At 53.3% G+C, this 16,368-nt stretch overlaps 2 protein-coding genes across 4 annotated transcripts in view; both read right to left on the bottom strand.

Moving 5' to 3' along the window:
- BMP1 (bone morphogenetic protein 1) overlaps positions 1-7,606 on the bottom strand; it is a 45,294-nt gene extending 37,688 nt beyond the window's left edge. Inside the window, 2 exon segments of the mRNA XM_021072336.1 lie at positions 3-44; positions 7,270-7,606. Coding sequence (XP_020927995.1) covers positions 3-44; positions 7,270-7,423 — 196 coding nt within the window. The 5' untranslated portion in view covers positions 7,424-7,606.
- Positions 8,275-11,070, bottom strand: SFTPC (surfactant protein C). Of its 3 annotated transcripts, NM_001044533.1 has the most exon segments (7): positions 8,279-8,478; positions 8,778-8,878; positions 8,881-8,924; positions 9,262-9,372; positions 9,631-9,753; positions 10,060-10,218; positions 10,959-11,070. In NM_001044533.1, coding segments are annotated over 6 exon segments (570 nt in total). In that variant the 5' UTR covers positions 11,001-11,070; the 3' UTR covers positions 8,279-8,478; positions 8,778-8,787.

Below are 16,368 nucleotides of genomic sequence, written 5' to 3'. Positions count from 1 at the left end.
CCTCAAGTCCTCTTCATCCAGGGCGATGTCCCCAAGGAAGGCAGCTGGAGAGAGAAGAGGCCAGGCGAGTTAGTCCTCCCTGCCCCAGCATTGCAAGCCTGACCATGGGCACAGCGCCCCCCCCCCCCCCCCCACACAGCATCTGTAATCCTCAAATGCCTTCTGACAAGGAAAAGAGCAGTAGAGGGTCCAGCTCTGAGGATCTCTTGAGAGGATCACGCTATTTTTTCAGTTGCAATCTCAGCAAAGCTGATGCCCAGCCCCCACCAGACTGTTAGTTCCTCAAAGATGTGTTAGTTATTCCATCATTCATTTAGCAAATTCTTAGTAAGCACCTCCTGTGGGCCAGGCGCTACCCCAGTGATTAGCAAGACTGATGAGGTCCATGCTCGAGGAAGCTGACCTTCAAAGACACTCAAGTAAACAAATGCAGAGCTTGGAGCTCTGAGCCTGAGAATTCCAGGAAGGGATGGGTGCTACCAAGAAAATAAAAGGGGGTGAGTGGATAGCATATCTACTTTGTAGGCCCATAACCTTGGCATTGTGCTCAGCCTGTGGAATTCACTCAACAAACACCATTTCGATTATATTGAGGCAGATATGAATAAAAATGGGACCAGACAAGAAGCCGGGACACCTAAGGGATTCTGACACTGAGTCTCTGGGTCCACTCTCTGGAGGAAGAAAGGCCTGGGGTGGGAGAAGAGCCCCCCTAATGGGCCATTCTGATTTCTGTAGCTGGAGGGAGACGCTTCCAGGGAGATGGGCTAAATGGTCCATCTGTTTTCTGAGAAACAGAGGCCCTGGAGCTGAGCGCTTTGGAAGGAGTTGGGATGCAAGCTTCATGCTGGGCTGTGGAGGGGGAGGTGGGAGGCTGCGCTGGAGGTGGAGCAGAGAGCAACTTCCCCGCAGCTCCACCCATGGCGACATCTGCTTCTCATCCCAGGGCTACACAGGCCTGGCAGGCAGTGCTACGCAAATTGTTTTAACCTTGAGGCCTTGCATACAGGTTCCTCCTCCCTTGATGGCCCAGTGGTGGACACACACACACACACACACTTCCCTATTCATCACACACAAAATGGACAAGTGGCTCAGTGTTCCTCCAGACACAGGGGACATGCACACCCATGCCATCAGAAAGAGAGGTATGCAGAGTTACAAAGATAGCCCTGCACACACCAGTGGCAACCACACCTCCCTTTCTGTGTTAGACGCTCAAGAACGTTTGTTCAAGCAAAGTGTTACGTCCCAGTCTTCACTTTTCTGTAGATGTGACCCGGGGCTGGATGGTCAGAATGCGGGAGTCACTTGAGCAGTTATCCAGGTTGTCCAACTTTCCATTTTACAGGTGTGGAAACTGAGGCCCAGGAGGGCAACGATTTAACCCAGACCATGCTGCTAGTCACTATGAAGCCTGGCTTTATAACTCAGGCTTCCCGATTCCCAGTCAGTGCCCACTGCATTCAAGTTCATCACCTCATAGAATCCGTATTCTGAACATATATATACATGGAAATAGATACTCAAACACACAGGTCCCCCAAAAATACACACACCATCAGACAGTCCTAAAGCATACACGCAGAAACTCCAACACACATAAACTAATGGCAAGTTTCAAATCCATCAGGCCAGTGAGAGTAGCAATAATGTCACCTTATGTCAATGTCTACTGAAATTTACAGTGTTTTCCAATTGACAAAGTGTTTTCATATGAAGGGATTCATTAATCCTGGCCCACCAGGGACATGCCTGCTAAGCCATGCTCCACCCATACATTTGCCCAGGAGTGTCCCACTAAAAACTTTGAGGGACAACTAGTGGCTAGAGTCAAGCCTACTTTTTTCTTTTTCTTTTTTCCTTTTTAGGGTCATACCTGCGGCGTACTAAAATTCCCGGGCTAGGGGTTGAATCGGAGCTGCAGCTGCCAGCCTATACCACAGGCATAGCAACACAGACCCGAGCCACATTTGTGACCTACACCACAGCTCATAGCAACGCCAGATCCTTAACCCACTGAGCGAGGCCAGGGATCAAACCCACATCCTCACAGACACTATGCCGGTTTCTTCACCCCGCTGAGCCACAATGGGAACTCCCCACTTCCCAGCCTTGTGAGATCAGAACACTTGGCCGTAAGGAACGGAAATGACTTGGTGAAGGTCATCAGCGGGTGGGGGGCCCAGAATTTCTTCCTCCACACGGGAAAGATTCTCTTACTGAAAACATGATCCTTGGTGGCCTTGGCTCAGCAATCGATGGGACATTAATACAAGGCGCTTCTCAACTGACATGCAAGGGTGGCCTTAGCAAGGATATGGGAGGACACAGAGGTGGCGGTGGATCCTGTGTGCCAGTGTTCATGTGGGCACACAAGTGCCACATGAATGCCCCCACACCTCTGCTCACTTTGCCCCTTTGCACACACCCTGCACCTTCAGGCTCACATAGCCACACCACAGACATCACCATGGACACATGTGGCTGGGCATTTAGACACATCTTTGGACAGAGCAGCAAAGAGCAAGGGCTTCAGAGTCTGAAAGACCTGTCCGTGACTCCAGCTTGACCACTTCTAACTGACAAGTCATATAAACTACTAAACCTCAGTTTTCTCCTACATAAAAAAAGTAGCTAATAAAAGAATCTGTCTCCTAGGATTACTGCGTGAAATAAGGCATGCAAATAAAGCATCCAGCACAAAGCCTAGAGCATAGTAAGCACCCACTAAAGAGCCACTGTTAATATCACCCCAATAATAGCCCTGTAATGGCAAGTTCAGCTCTCTACTTTCAAGGGCATACTGTTTCACCCACACTGGCCTCCTGGCTGAGTAAAGCCCGAGTGCTCAGAAGCAGAACCTCAAATTCCAAGGACAGAGGCCACAGAAGTGTGCTGGCTTGCGGGACTAGGGCGGTGTGAGGGCAGGGGTAGTGGAAGGCGGCAGGCCCTGGGCTAGCCTCAGAGCTCACTGCCAGCTGTGCCCTATGGTAGGGATGTCATGACTCAAGAATGTGTGGGAACTGAGTGGGGGAGGGGAGGGGCAGGGTGGGCAGGAAAGCCTGATGGCCAGGAGCTGGGCCTGAAGGCCCTGTCCACTGGGATGCCCTCCTGGGAAGCTAGGGAATCTGAATGCTGGAGAGTCCAGGATGCAGCTCCTCACCCGGAAGGAAGCCCCAGGTCAGGGTCAGGGTCGGGACTGTAGTTGTTTTCATCACGGGATCAAAAGTTTTTGTTTTGTTTTCCAGCTGTAAACCAGCCAGGAGCACTTGTGGCTGCTCCACAGCCCCAGCCCCCAACCCCCATCCCCCACTCCCCCACCCTCCCAGCCCAGAGAAGAGGGAAGAAGAGCATGAGGAGCCTGGCTAGTGTGATGGAGCCCCAGTGCCCTGTGTACCAGGTGTACTGCGCATGTCCCAGCACACAGATGCAAGCTTCCAGCTGGGGGAGGACACCCCAGTGTCTGCATGTACTTAATCACAGGTGTACATTTACATTTGCATACGGGTGCACATTTGCACACCCACTTACGGAGACTCAGGAGTACCAGCATGCACAGTTGACCTAGACTTGCCCATAAAGCAGGGGCACACCCACAAATGTGCAAAAACACACTCCTGACTACTTCCCTGGGCCAGCCCTGGTGTTTCCAAAGACACGAAGAACTGCACGTGAATACCCCATTCCTCAGGCCACACCCCACAAAGGAGAAGGGCGCCTTTAGAAACAGAGAGGGGAGAGGAGAGAGAGATCACCGAAGATTCTAATGCCTAGATTCCCAGATATTCTTCCGAGGCTCTCAGTGGCCTGAAGAGTGATTCATTCTACTCTTGCCCTCCTTCCATCCCCCAATATCTTTTCCCCAAATCCCTGGAGAAACCAGAAGTTTTGAAAGTTACTTCTTCCTGAGAAGCCCTACTGGTCCTTGCCATCTGGAGCCCTGGGAGACTGTAAGACTTTTTCCTCCTCCCTTGGGGCACTGAAAAGAGAAGGTGACTCAGGGTGCAGGGGTATAGGTGGGTGGATGACTCAACCAGAGTGTCTGGAGGGGGAATGTGGCCTGGTGAGAGAAGGAGTTGCTTCTCAACCTCTGGAGCCTCTTTCTCTGAGGCCCCCCTGAAGTCCAAACCTGGGCTACAAAGGCCCTGGGATGAGGATGGTGAGCTTCCGTTTCACCTCGGCTCCCAAAAGCAGACCTCTGAGCTGCTGGCTGAGGAGGCAGAAGTCAGGTCCTCACTGGCTTCTGGCTCGGGAGGGAGCTACTCTGCTGAGGGGAGCGGCTGTGTCCCAGTTCCTACCTCCAAGTTCCCTCCCAGAGACCTGAGTCACCTGGGGCAGCCAAATGGAGCTGGGAACCTTGTGGAAGGATCCCCTTGATGGTTTGGCATCCCCGTGTACCAAACCCCAAGTACCAAGAAATCAGGGCTGACATGCAATCTCCCTGGGAGAGAGGGAGGGCTTGGTGGAACCAGCTCTGACCCTACACGGGCCAGCTTGGCTTCCTGCCCATTGTCCTGGTCCTGCCTAGAAGATCCAGGCATCTCTCCAGGGTACCAAGGGTCTTAATTTTGTCCTTACTGTGACAGTAACGTTGACTCCAACAGGAGGAGCAAGAGGTAACCTCAAATGAAGAGGCCAGGCTCTGCTGAGCAATCACAGGTGAGCCAAGAGTCAGTGGGGTTTTCACTCTTGGTCCCTCGAGTGTGAGGAGGAGGAGAAAGAGGAAGAGGAGAGAGCTGGAGAGCATCAAGTGGGTAGAGGTAGCAAACACAGCCACATGCATCCACAGAAAGTAGAGCCAGACATACCTGCCACCACCACCTCCAGCATCTTGGGGTCAGGGCTCAGTGGGGGCAAGAGGTGAAGGCAGGCAGGAGGGGTTAACAAAAACAGAGCAAAGAGCCTGGGGACCTGAAGTCTGAGGAAGTGGGGGGGAGGCAGAGGGAAGCAGGGCTGCACCAGTCACACCCAGGAGGGAGGCCTGGTCTGACCGTGAATCTTGGCCTTGACAGGTTCCAGGGCCCTCTCGGCCACCCCTAGACCTGGCCCAGCTCCTCATGAGCCTCACTTCACCCTGGTGGAGAACTTTCTCCAGAGCCCTTGTTTGAAGTTCCAACTCAGCTGGCCCCACCCTAGCATGAAATCTGAGACTAGGGAGAGCCCTCAGCCTCCGGCTGCTCCCAAAATCACTCCAATTTCCAACCAGTAGTGAAATACATCAGACTGGCTTCCTACTTAGTCTGTAAGGCCTTGCCCCCGCCTTCCTCCATGAAGACCTCCCAAACCTTCCCAGCCTGCTGGAATCACCGTTTCTCTGCCACCACCACCACCATCAGGGTTGCAGGGGGCAAGAGGCTCCTTAAGCCTTCAGGGCTTTCCCTCCAAGGTGACACATAATGAATGCATCTTGGTCTGTGCAGTTGGTTACGGCCAAGTGTGTCTTGTGCCCCTTTTGGACTGTAAGCTCCTGGAGGCAGGAGGCATGACTTATTCTTTGTATCTCCCATAACATCAAGCCCAGGGCTGGGTACCTCTTAGACATTCAATAAATGCAGACCAGTTGAGTGAATAAGTGACACAAGATCGGGGTCAGGGAGACACTCCCTTTTCCTGAAAACCAAGGCTATTTCCCCCCCCCCAAAAAAAGGAAGAGTGTGAGGCACCAAAAACAGGGGGTAGACCAGCAACATTTATTTAGCACTTACTGAGTGTTAAGCTTTAATATGCATTTCATATATATTCTCCCATTTCATCCTTACCACCAACTCTGTGGAGAAATGTATTATCACTTCCATTTTATAGGTGAGAAAAGCAAAGTTCAGAGACGATAATTAACACTCCTGAGATGCTACAGCTAATGAGTTGTGGGTCCAGGATTGAGAGCTAGGTCTGTCAGCCTCCAAAGCCCACGCTCTGTCCACTTAGCTTCACGTCCACCCCAAGCCCGGCAAGAAAGATGGCAGTTAACTCCGGTTTACTCACAGCCTCACAGGGGTGGAGGAGGAAGGGCTGAGGGATTGGCTTCCCCTCCTCCCAATGGAAAGTCTCTTATTCCTGCAGTTTACAGTGACCCATCACCCAGAGGGGTCCCTCAGGTCAGGACCAGAGCTAACTCCCTTCCACACCGACCCCTGGCGCCACACACAGGCACTTTAAGAATTCCAGGCACTTTGCCACTGCCCCTGGCTCTGCCTATTTGGAGACCTCTGAAGTCAGAGGCAGGAAGTCAAGGAAAGGTTCCGATATCTCATGCCCTGTGTGTTCTCTTGTCCCAGACAGCCTGTCCAGGGTCATTTGATACAGCAAATGGCTGGACTGCATGACCATCTGGTCACTCTAGGCCCAGCAAGTGAAGAGGTTACACAGGTTCTTCATGGACAAAGCCACGCACACACACACACACACACACACACACACACACACACGCTCCTGGAGTCCTGACCTGGGCTAATTAGTCTCTAGTGTCTGTGGACTGAGAGAGCTGATCTCCAGTATCTGAGTTCTCTGTGCTTTTCCCCTTTCCACTACAATTTGGCCTTGGCAGGGGTGTCTGGCACATAGGGGCAGAAGTAAGTCCCCTTCCTGGCTGGCTTCTTGACTTTGACAGCTGGCTCTGAGGTCCCAGAAAGCGGCGGCCGCTGGTGGGGAACTTGGGATCCCCAGGGAGCATGATCTCTGAGGATCCCTTGAAAAACTTTCTTCTTCCACTTGGGTTGGGTGGGGGCCTCGGGAGAACCGCTCCTCGGAGATGTAAGCCTCCCCCAACTCAGCAGGACAGATGTGCAGCCCCAGGGCAGCCCGGACAGGCAAGCTGGAAAACACCAGTGTGCTGGAGCCCGGGATGGTGGAGAAGGGAAAAGTGCACACGCGCGCGCGCGCACACACACACACACACACGCACACGCACACACACACACAGACGAAGTTTTGGCCGGAAAAGTTTCCAGTAGGAGGAAAAGACTCCTTGGCCGCAGGTCTCTCCAGGGACCCAGGCAGGAATCCTCTGGGAGAGACCCGAGGCGGCCACGGCAGCTCCCATCAACAGCAGCAAAACTTCAGTCCCTAAAAGTCCCCCAAGCCCCCCCTTCTCCCTCTTTCTTTTGTTCCCCACTGCATTGCCAACCAGGCAGCTCCCGGCTTCCCACACCGGACTGTCCTCCTCCAACCCCGAACCCTCAGCAGCCCGCGCGCCTCCCTCCCGGCCGGGCGCGCAGGCGCCGGGCGCTGGCGCCGCGAGACCGGCCGTTGGGCGTAGGGGGCGCCTACCCGCCTTGCAGGGGTCTTTGTAGTTGAGGGGCTCCGCGTCGTCCTCCTCCCCCAGGTCATAGGTGTAGTCGGCCAAGTCGAGCGGCCGGCCCGGGCGCGCGAGCAGCAGAAGCCAGAGCAGCAGCGGCAGCGGCGGGCGGGCCACGCCGGGCATGCTGGCGGGCGCGGCGGCGGCGACGGCGGCGGCGGCGGCGGGTCGCGCCCGGACGCGGGAGCAGGCGAGAGGGGAAGCGGAGGACTGGCGGCGAGGGGAGGGCTCCCGGCCTCCCGCTCTCCCCCCGCGCTCTCCCTACCTCCTCCCCTCCCCTCTCCTCGCCCTCCCTCCTTCCTGTCTCCCGCCCCCTCTCCGGCCCGGCTTCTCCGCTCTCCCTTCCTTCGTTCTGTCTCTTTCCCTCTCTCCCTCCCTCCCTCTCCCCCTCTTTAGGGAAATGAGCTCGCTGGAGGGCGGGTTTTCGCCCGGAGCTCGGCCCCCCTCGGGGCCGGGACGGTGCTCGGCCGGGCCGGGACGCGCGCCAGCCGGGGGCGGGGAGGGCGCGGAGCCGGCCGGCCGGGAGGGGGCTCGGGCGACGCGGGGCGGCGGGGCCGGAGAGGGGGCGCCGGGCCCTGGGGTGTCCGGCCCAAGCCTCCTCCCCGGCTGCGGGACACGCCGTCGGGTCGATGGCACCACCCCCGCCTGGCTCCGTCCCTCGGGATGGGACCGCGTTCCTCTGCCTGCTGCTCTCCCTTTCTCCCTTTCTCGAACCCTCGGTCTCTCCCATCCCGGTCCCCGTCCCTCTAGTTCGGTCCTTCTGTCTCTCTCCGTTTCTTTCTCGCTCCCTCCCTCGGGAGATGCCACTGGAGGGCGCCTGAAGCCTGCGGATTGCTCCCCACTCCCCTCGCCCCCATCACCCAGGGACAGGGGAGGTTGGGGAAACCGGCTCTGAGCCCACGAGGCCCTAGCCTTCCCCTAGCGGCCCCCATCAAGAACGGGACCGACGGGTGTGAGAGGATAGAGGAGACAGACCCTTCATTTTTCAATCAGGCTGCTTTATTCTTTGGTGGTAGAAGCCCCCGGGCCCCTAACAGCTGCTTCTCCTCTGCCCACCTCTCCCCACAGCTCCCATTTCTCCAGGGCCAGTCCCCGTGGTGTCCCAGAAGCGGCTTCCTGTGAGTCTGCACAAGACTCTTTGCTCCTGGATCTTTGCTGTCCTCTTGGGGCTTCCTGAGGCCCTGTGAAGCAAAGGAACACAGTTTATGTGAAGAAGAGGGACTGGGGGTGTTACTGAACCCAAGTTCATTCTGCTCGCCCTGCCACAGGCCAATAAATTCGGAGATGAGTTGTTGGGGCAAAGAATAACAACTTTAATGGAAAGGTAGCAGACGGAAGATGGCAGACTAGTGTCCCAAAAAGCCTTTTGCCTCAGTCTGAATTCAGGCTCCTTTCACACTGAGAAAGAGGAGGGGGAGGGACCAGTGGTCACTCACTGTCACTTGCTTGCTCCAGGGCCCTGGAGGTCACACCTGCTCACCTGATGTTTCCTAGATGTACAAGAGGGGCACTTCGCCACACAGGGTGCTCATGGTGCTGCCCAGGAAGGCCAGGTCCCCGGAGGGTGCTGAGCCAGCGACATGCCCTCCTCCTGGCCCAGCTTAGAGGTAGGCGTCGAGGGCTTGGCCTGGAAAGAGCATCTGATTTGAGAGCCTGGGAACTGAGTTTCTGTCTCACCTGCGGCCCTCATTATGGGACTTCAGGTGTGCCTGGTAATCTCTCTGTGTAAAGAAGGGGCTGTGCTGGAATCAGAAGCCCCCAGGGGGTGTGGGGCTCAGCTGAGGCCAGTGGCATGGCTGTAGGTAGGGATGAGGAACAGGTAGGAAAGGTTTGGTGCACGGGTCTAGGCAGGGCGTTCACCTGGCAGTCCATGAGGCCTTACAGGTGACAAGGAGCCGTCATTGCAAATGCTCCTCCCAGCAGCCCTGGCAGGGAGATAACCCACTCCTTACATGCACACTCACCTGGAAGTTCTGGAATTTTTTGGTGAGAGCCTCAAGACTCGGCATACTCTGCGGAGACATCTTCATGACATAGCAGCAGGTTCCCGGGGCTGGCTTGTAGGCAATCAGGAGCTGTGCACGGGAACGATGGAGTGGGTTAAGGAAGGCACTGCTTAGTTTACTCTCTAACCCTGGGCCTTGGCCACCTCCCTCTAGGATGGGCCCTGGGGGGAGCCATATTGGAATCTGGGGCTCAGGCACCCCCCCAGGGGAGGTAAAAGGGCTGGGGGTGGGGAGAGATGGATGACATGTAAGAAGCAGCATAGCTGGGCAGGACTAGCATTGTCTTGTTATTGGTCCCCCAGCCCTAGGGTCAGGAGTCATACTCACCCGCTGGTAGTCATAGACCACATTGCCACTAGAGCCAATGGAGAAGGTGGCAGTGGTTCCCACATGCTCACTCAGGGCCAGGCGTTGCTGGGCTTCTGGCCCTGCGAGGCTCATCTCTAGGACCTGGGGGAGGTCGTAGTGCTTCCTGGCATTCCTCTCTTCCACTCATTCCTTTGCCTCATGCCCACCCTCAGTCCTCTTTACTCAAATGCAATTCTTTCTTCCTTTGGGTGCTTAGAGAGGCCGAGGGGAACCAGGTGCTGGAGGGAACAGGCTATCCCACCCTGGGACAGGGGCCTGGTAAAAAAGCTCAGGCCAGCATTACCACCCTGCTCCCACCTGTCCTTCCACTAGGTGCGCCTCACTTTCCCTCCTTCCCCTCGGGCAAAATGCTACCTGACCGGTCTACCCCATCCCAGGCCTGCTCACCATCTCAGTATGTTTCTGGCTCATGTGAAGACCCATGAGCAGGGCCCCTACAATCACCACGACGACAAGAACCACCACCACGACCACGACAAGAAGGCGTTTGAGGTTCACAGGACAGCAGGGGATGCGGAGCCGGCCCCCTGGGACTGCTGAGTAGTCCTGAAGGGGGTGAGGCAGGCAGGGAGACAGGTGTGAGGTTGTGAAGATGCTCCGTCTTCTTCTTATACGATCTGGAAACCCTCCACACTCTCCCAGGGCTGAACAACCAATGCTAGGGGCATGCAGCAGGGGGCTGAGGAGATCAGAGAAGGCTTCTGGAGGAAGGGGCCTGGATTTCAACAAACCCATTGATGCTTAGAGAAGTCTAGCTTGGAGAGACCCAAGGGAGCCTGTTTCACCAGTCTCATCTCCTGCTATTTCCTGGCATCCCAGCCATACCCAGTCCCTCTCTGTCCCCCCCAAACCCATGCTGTATCACACCCCCATGCCTTTATGCATATGATCCCTTCTTCCCATAATGCCTTCCTCCTTCTCCACCTAGTGAGCTCTGACCTGGTCTTCTGGGGCCAGCTTATTTTCTCTGTGAAGCTTTCTGCGACCTCCTAAGTAGTGGCTCCTTATCCAATGCTCTTAGCAGCCCTTTCCACTGACCTCCGTGGTGGCTCACAGCCCCTCGTATGGGAATTAGTGGCTGCCACACCGATCTCTCCAGTCTACTATGACCAACCTACCATTAGGCTAGGGTCCCTCTCCCAATTTAGCACAGTCCTAGGTTAGTTGAGCGAATGAATTTGGATGAGGAAACAGGCTGAGAGGTTGGAGGAGGCAGGACCCACCACTCACCTGCACACACAGACACACAAACACACACACACACTCCCTTCCACATGCACACTCACCGGCGGACTCTCCATCAGGACTTCTTTGCTGCCTACATCCATCTTGCTGTAGGCACCTTCCCCTGCTCATCCCCAAGTGTGACCAGGGTCTTATATGCACCAGGAGGGAGAGAGGACAGAGGTGAAAGACTTGGCCTCTGTCTACCAGCCAAGCCCTCAACTTTGAAGCCTGTTTGTTCCTGGCCCTTCAGAGCCAAGGCCCTGATAAGCTAGCTGCAAGAGCGCCTAAGGGTCCTTGGCCCTGGCACATGAGTCCTCTTGGCCCTGGCAAGAGCAAAGCTGGGTAAGCTGAGCAAACTTGCCCTTGGGCAATCTGCACCTCTCACTGTGGGTGTCTTCCTGGCATGCCCGTCTTTCTTGCTGGCACCTGCCCATGCAGTTCTGTGGCTTTCCCTGTATGTCTGCCAGGCTGGACCTCTAAGGCAGCCCCAAGGGTCTGACCCAATGGGGAGTCCACCACCTTCCCAGCAGAATTTCCCCCAAGCACAGGGCTGAGCTCCAGGAAGGTGACTGAGGCGTCTGTGCCTGTGGACCTGCAGGGGCACTACTAAAGGCATGAGGTGCCTTGGCATCAGTGTGGGGGTTCGTAAATGGTTCATCAGTTCTCTGGGAGCATCAGATTTTCACTTCAAGTGAGGTAGGAGGGAGCTGGGCCCCTGGGCTGAGAACAGCTGGGACTTGTTAGGCCAAGTGAATCGTTTCTCTTTGACACCTCAAAGAAAAATTTAGTTGAAAGAGCTGAGCTCTGCTGAAGTAGAAAGATAAGAGGACCACTTCGATCCCTCCTGGGGCCAAGGAGATCCCCCAGTTACACAGGCACAGTATGACTCCCAGGGGTCTAAAAGGGAGGGGGCACTGGGCCATCCTAAGTCCTGATACCATCGAGGCACCCTTTGCTCTGGAATCCATCTTTCCCAAAAAATGTGCATGTATACTGGGGAGGGTCAAGAATCAGGGCAATTCTGCTTCTAGCCTCTAGCTGGTTAGGATTCCTGGTTTTCATCCAAGCTGCCCAAGTTCAATTCCAGAGCAGAGCAGAGGATTAAGATCTTGCCCCAAGCCATCACTCACTGCTGTCTCTCCAAGATCATTTGGTGCCAAAACCCAGGAACTTCAAGGTAAACTACTGGAAATCCGGGAATTTCAAGGTAAACTGCAAGTCTCGCCCAGCTGCCTGTGGCTTGAGACCTCCTGGCTTTGCTCTGACTCTGTTTTCTTCTGCTGTCTCTAGTACTCCTTGCTTTCAGTCTCTGCTCTGCTTCCTTTCTAAGACCCACAGAGCATAATCTCTGTCTGCTCACTGTGTGTTATGGTTCCCCTTAAAATATTAGGGTGGGAGTTCCTGTCATGGCGCAGCGGTTAACAAATCCGACTAGGAACCATGAGGTTGCGGGTTCGATCCCTGCCCTTGCTCAGTGGGTCAAGAATCCAGCGTTGCCATGAGCTGTGTTGTAGGTCGCAGACGCGGCTCAGATCCCGATTGCTGTGGCTCTGGCATAGGCTGGCAGCTACAGCTCCGATTCAACCCCTAGCCTGGGAACCTCCATATGCCATGGGAGCGGCCCAAGAAATGGCAAGAAGACAAAAAAAAAAAAAAAATTAGGGTTGCAGGGATTATTCACCAGGCTGTGCAGATTCAAATAACACTTGGGTGGCAGCTGGCACAGTCCTTGGGACCTGGTGGGAAACACGATTTCCAGCCACGATGGAGCCCAAGAGGTCTTTCTCCCTCTTTCCCCTACTATCAGTGGACTTGCTGCGGCGCCCTCTCTGCCTAAACTGCAAACCCCAGCGTGCCGCCGTGCGCCCAAGCGCCTTCTTCAGCTCAGTGCATGCAGCCTCCAGCAAGTTACAATTCGCTACACACCACACTTTTGTGGGGACAAAGCTACACTCTGGGCCCTGGGGGGCTCTTCTAACAACTTCCTGTTTGGTACCGAGGTCCACACTACTCCCCAGCCTCGCTGTCTCAGAGTGGCCCCACTGCTGCGCTCCATCCCTCCAGCGTGCACCACTCCTCTGCAACTTTTTCTCCTACTTCACCTGCTTAGCAAGCTTGCTTTCTCACCTCATACTCTAGGTCCTCCTTGGGAAAAGATTTTCTAGACTTAACTGCTCTCTTGCCACTGCCAAATTCATTGTTTTCAGTGTCTGATAAAATTCTTAGGTCCCCTTCAACTTTACCTTATCTGGCAAACAAACAGGGTTTGGTTCTGCTGTTTACTCCGTAACTTTATGCCCCCAAGCCTCTATGAGAATACTCCCCCTTCCCAGTCCTCAGATCCTGACCCTTGTAGCATTTTCCATTATGGCCAACTCCAGTTCCTCCAGGAGTCCCCCCTTCACTCCAGGCCTTGGCAACCTATGCACTGCTATAGACAACAGATCCCCCGACAAGGACATCATGGCAGTGGCTCTGCATTGGCCTGAATGTCCTCCTTGTGCAGAAAGGGAGGGCACCTCAAGTGAGGCATCAAGGACAAGGGTGACCAGAGATGTCTAGTCAGGCACCAATGGGGGGGTAAAGGACCCTATGCACAACTGGAACCTGAAAGGGAATTCAGGGGACACCCTAATTGCCCTTCAGGTGCCTTCTAGGTCATGTTTCTGGGACGCTGGGCTTCATTTCTAGGAGGAATATTTATTCTCAGTTGCAGGTTACTCTGTATGGGAGGATCTCCTTCTAAGCGAGGAGAAACACCTCTGGAATGGATTCTTAAAAACTGGAACTTTTTTAAGATAGATGAGCTGAAAAAGAGAAAACTTACAGAGTATTCTATATTCTAACACTTCCTGGCCTTTATGCAAACTGGGGCATGGGGGAAAATGGCCTAAAAATGGGTCTACTGTCTTACCATTGGATCTTTATTGCCACAGGATGGAAAACCAGACTGAGGCTCCCTATGTTGAGAGCCTTCTGGCCCTTTCTCAGGCTGTCGCTCTATGTGGCTCCTATAATCAAATGCCTGAGGAGTCAAAAACTCTCCTAACTCTCTATAAATGATCCCCTTCTAACTTCCCCCAACTCACAGGAGGGAGACTAAGCTTCACTTACTCCCACCAATAACTCTTACCATGTCCTTGGAATATAAACATAGCCCGCTTTGCCTGAGACTTTGGCCTTGGGTTAATTAGTAGAACTTCAAGCTAAAAAAAAAAAAAAAAAGCTTTGAACTCAAGCAAGTAAATTTAACTTATTCTATTTTATGTTATGTTATTTTTGGTTTTGTGTTTGCCAGGCCTTCAGATAGTTAGATATTTTCAGGTAAGGATTTTTATGAGCCCAAGTTCTTGCATCTTCTTATACCTAGAAAAACACTAAAATCATTAACAATGGCATCTGCCTTGGCCATTGGGGGAAAAAAGAGGCAGAATGAAATAGCTGTGGTTCAGACACCCAACGTAATACTAGGTAACATTATGGGTATAATTTTACTTATGTATTTATTTGTTTATTTTTGTCTTTTTGTCTTTTTTTTTTTTTTTTTAGGACCAAATCTGTGACAGATGGAGTTTCCCAGGCTAGGGGTGGAATCGGAGCTACAACTGCCGGCCTACTCCAGAGCCACAGCAACGCCAGATCCACGCCATGTCTGCAACCTACACCATAGCTCATGGCAACGCTGGATCCTTAACCCAATGTGCGAGGCCAGAGATCGAGCCTGCAACCTCATGGTTCCTAGTCAGATTCGTTTTCACTGTGCCACAATGGGAACTCCTATGGGTATAATTTTATTTATTTATTTATTTTTGTCTTTTGCCCTTTTCTAGGACCGCTCCCACGGCATATGGAGGTTCCCAGGCTAGGGGTCCAATTGGAGCTGTAGCCGCTGGCCTACACCAGAGCCACAGCAACGTGGGATCCGAGCCGCATCTGCAACCTACACCACAGCTCATGGCAACGCCGAATCCCTAACCCACTGAGCAAGGGCAGGGACCGAACCCGCAACCTCGTGGTTCCTAGTCGGATTCGTTAACCACTACGCCACGACGGGAACTCCTCTATGGGTGTAATTTTAGACAAGTCCTTGTATTGCTGAAAAGTTAAGTTTTATGAACTGTGTCAGACTTAATTCAACCAACTGTTCTCAAAGCAGCATCAGCTGGCACCTGGGAACTGCAGCCTTAAGTTTTCAAGGTCTCCTCTGGTAACTTTTGCATTTTTAGACAGTGAAATTGCTGTGGATCATACATTAACAAAAAGAAAAAATGTATATTTATAATGATGAATAGCTTCTGTTATTTATATGTTAATACCACATTAAAGAGTAAAAGCTACTTGGGTGAAACTAAACAACTGACTACCTGGCTACATATCTCCCTGAAGTGTCAAGTCCAGATTGGTTTTCAGGTTTATTCTAAAAAAAAAAAAAAAAAATTAAGATCTACTTTGTCTATTAACTTTCAGGTTGTCACTCCTGCCACTACTTGTAATTGGGTCTGTTAAACCAACATTAAAATATGTGACCGCACCAAATGGCTTCATTCCTTTGGACAGGGTAACCCAAGCTTTGGCCCTATCTAAACTACAGTTAAAAATGTTACCAAGGCAAAAAAAAAAAAAAAAAAGGGGGGAGTTCCCGTTGTGGCGCAGTGGTTAACGAATCCGACTAGGAACCATGAGGTTGCAGGTTCGGTCCCTGCCCTTGCTCAGTGGGTTAAAGATCCGGCGTTGCCGTGAGCTGTGGTGTGGGTTGCAGACGCAGCTCGGATCCCACGTTGCTGTGGCTCTGGCGTAGGCCGGTGGCTATAGCTCCGATTCAACCCCTAGCCTGGGAACCTCCATATGCCGTGGGAGCGGCCCAAGAAATAGCAACAACAACAACAACAAAAAGACAAAAGACAAAAAAAAAAAAAAAAAAAAAAAAAAATGTTACCAAGGAGTTCCTGTCATGGCTCAGAGGTTAATGAACCCAACTAGTGTCCATGAGGACATGGATTCGATCCCTGGCCTTGCTTGGTGGGTTAAGGATCTGGCGTTGCCGTGAGCTGTGGTGTAGGTCCCAGATGCAGCTTGGATCCTGCGTTTCTATGGCTGCGGCATAGGCCGGTGACTACAGCTCCGATTGGACCCCTAGCCTGGGAACGTCCATGGGCTGCGGGTGTGCCCTAAAAAGACAAAGACAAAAAAAATGTTACCAAGCACAGCCTGGTTCTTCTTACAGTTGCCTGGGCCTCTAGTGGCAGTGGTCCCTTTATTAATCTTTGGCCCCTGCCATTTTAATCTGCTTGTTGAGTTTGTCTCTTCCAGATTACAAGTTTCACATCAAGATAGTGGGGATGCAGAGACTCCAGCTGCTCCATTAGAACAGATCCTGCTGGGATAACAACAGAAGTCACCCTGGGGCCCTGTCAAGATAGGGCGAGAGCTCTGCGGCCCCAGTTGGGTAGGGTCTACAAGCCCCTTGCC

Source organism: Sus scrofa, chromosome 14, assembly GCF_000003025.6.
Source record: "Sus scrofa isolate TJ Tabasco breed Duroc chromosome 14, Sscrofa11.1, whole genome shotgun sequence".
NCBI classification, from domain to species: Eukaryota; Metazoa; Chordata; class Mammalia; order Artiodactyla; family Suidae; genus Sus; species Sus scrofa.
This window is presented reverse-complemented; position numbering and strand designations above follow the sequence as displayed.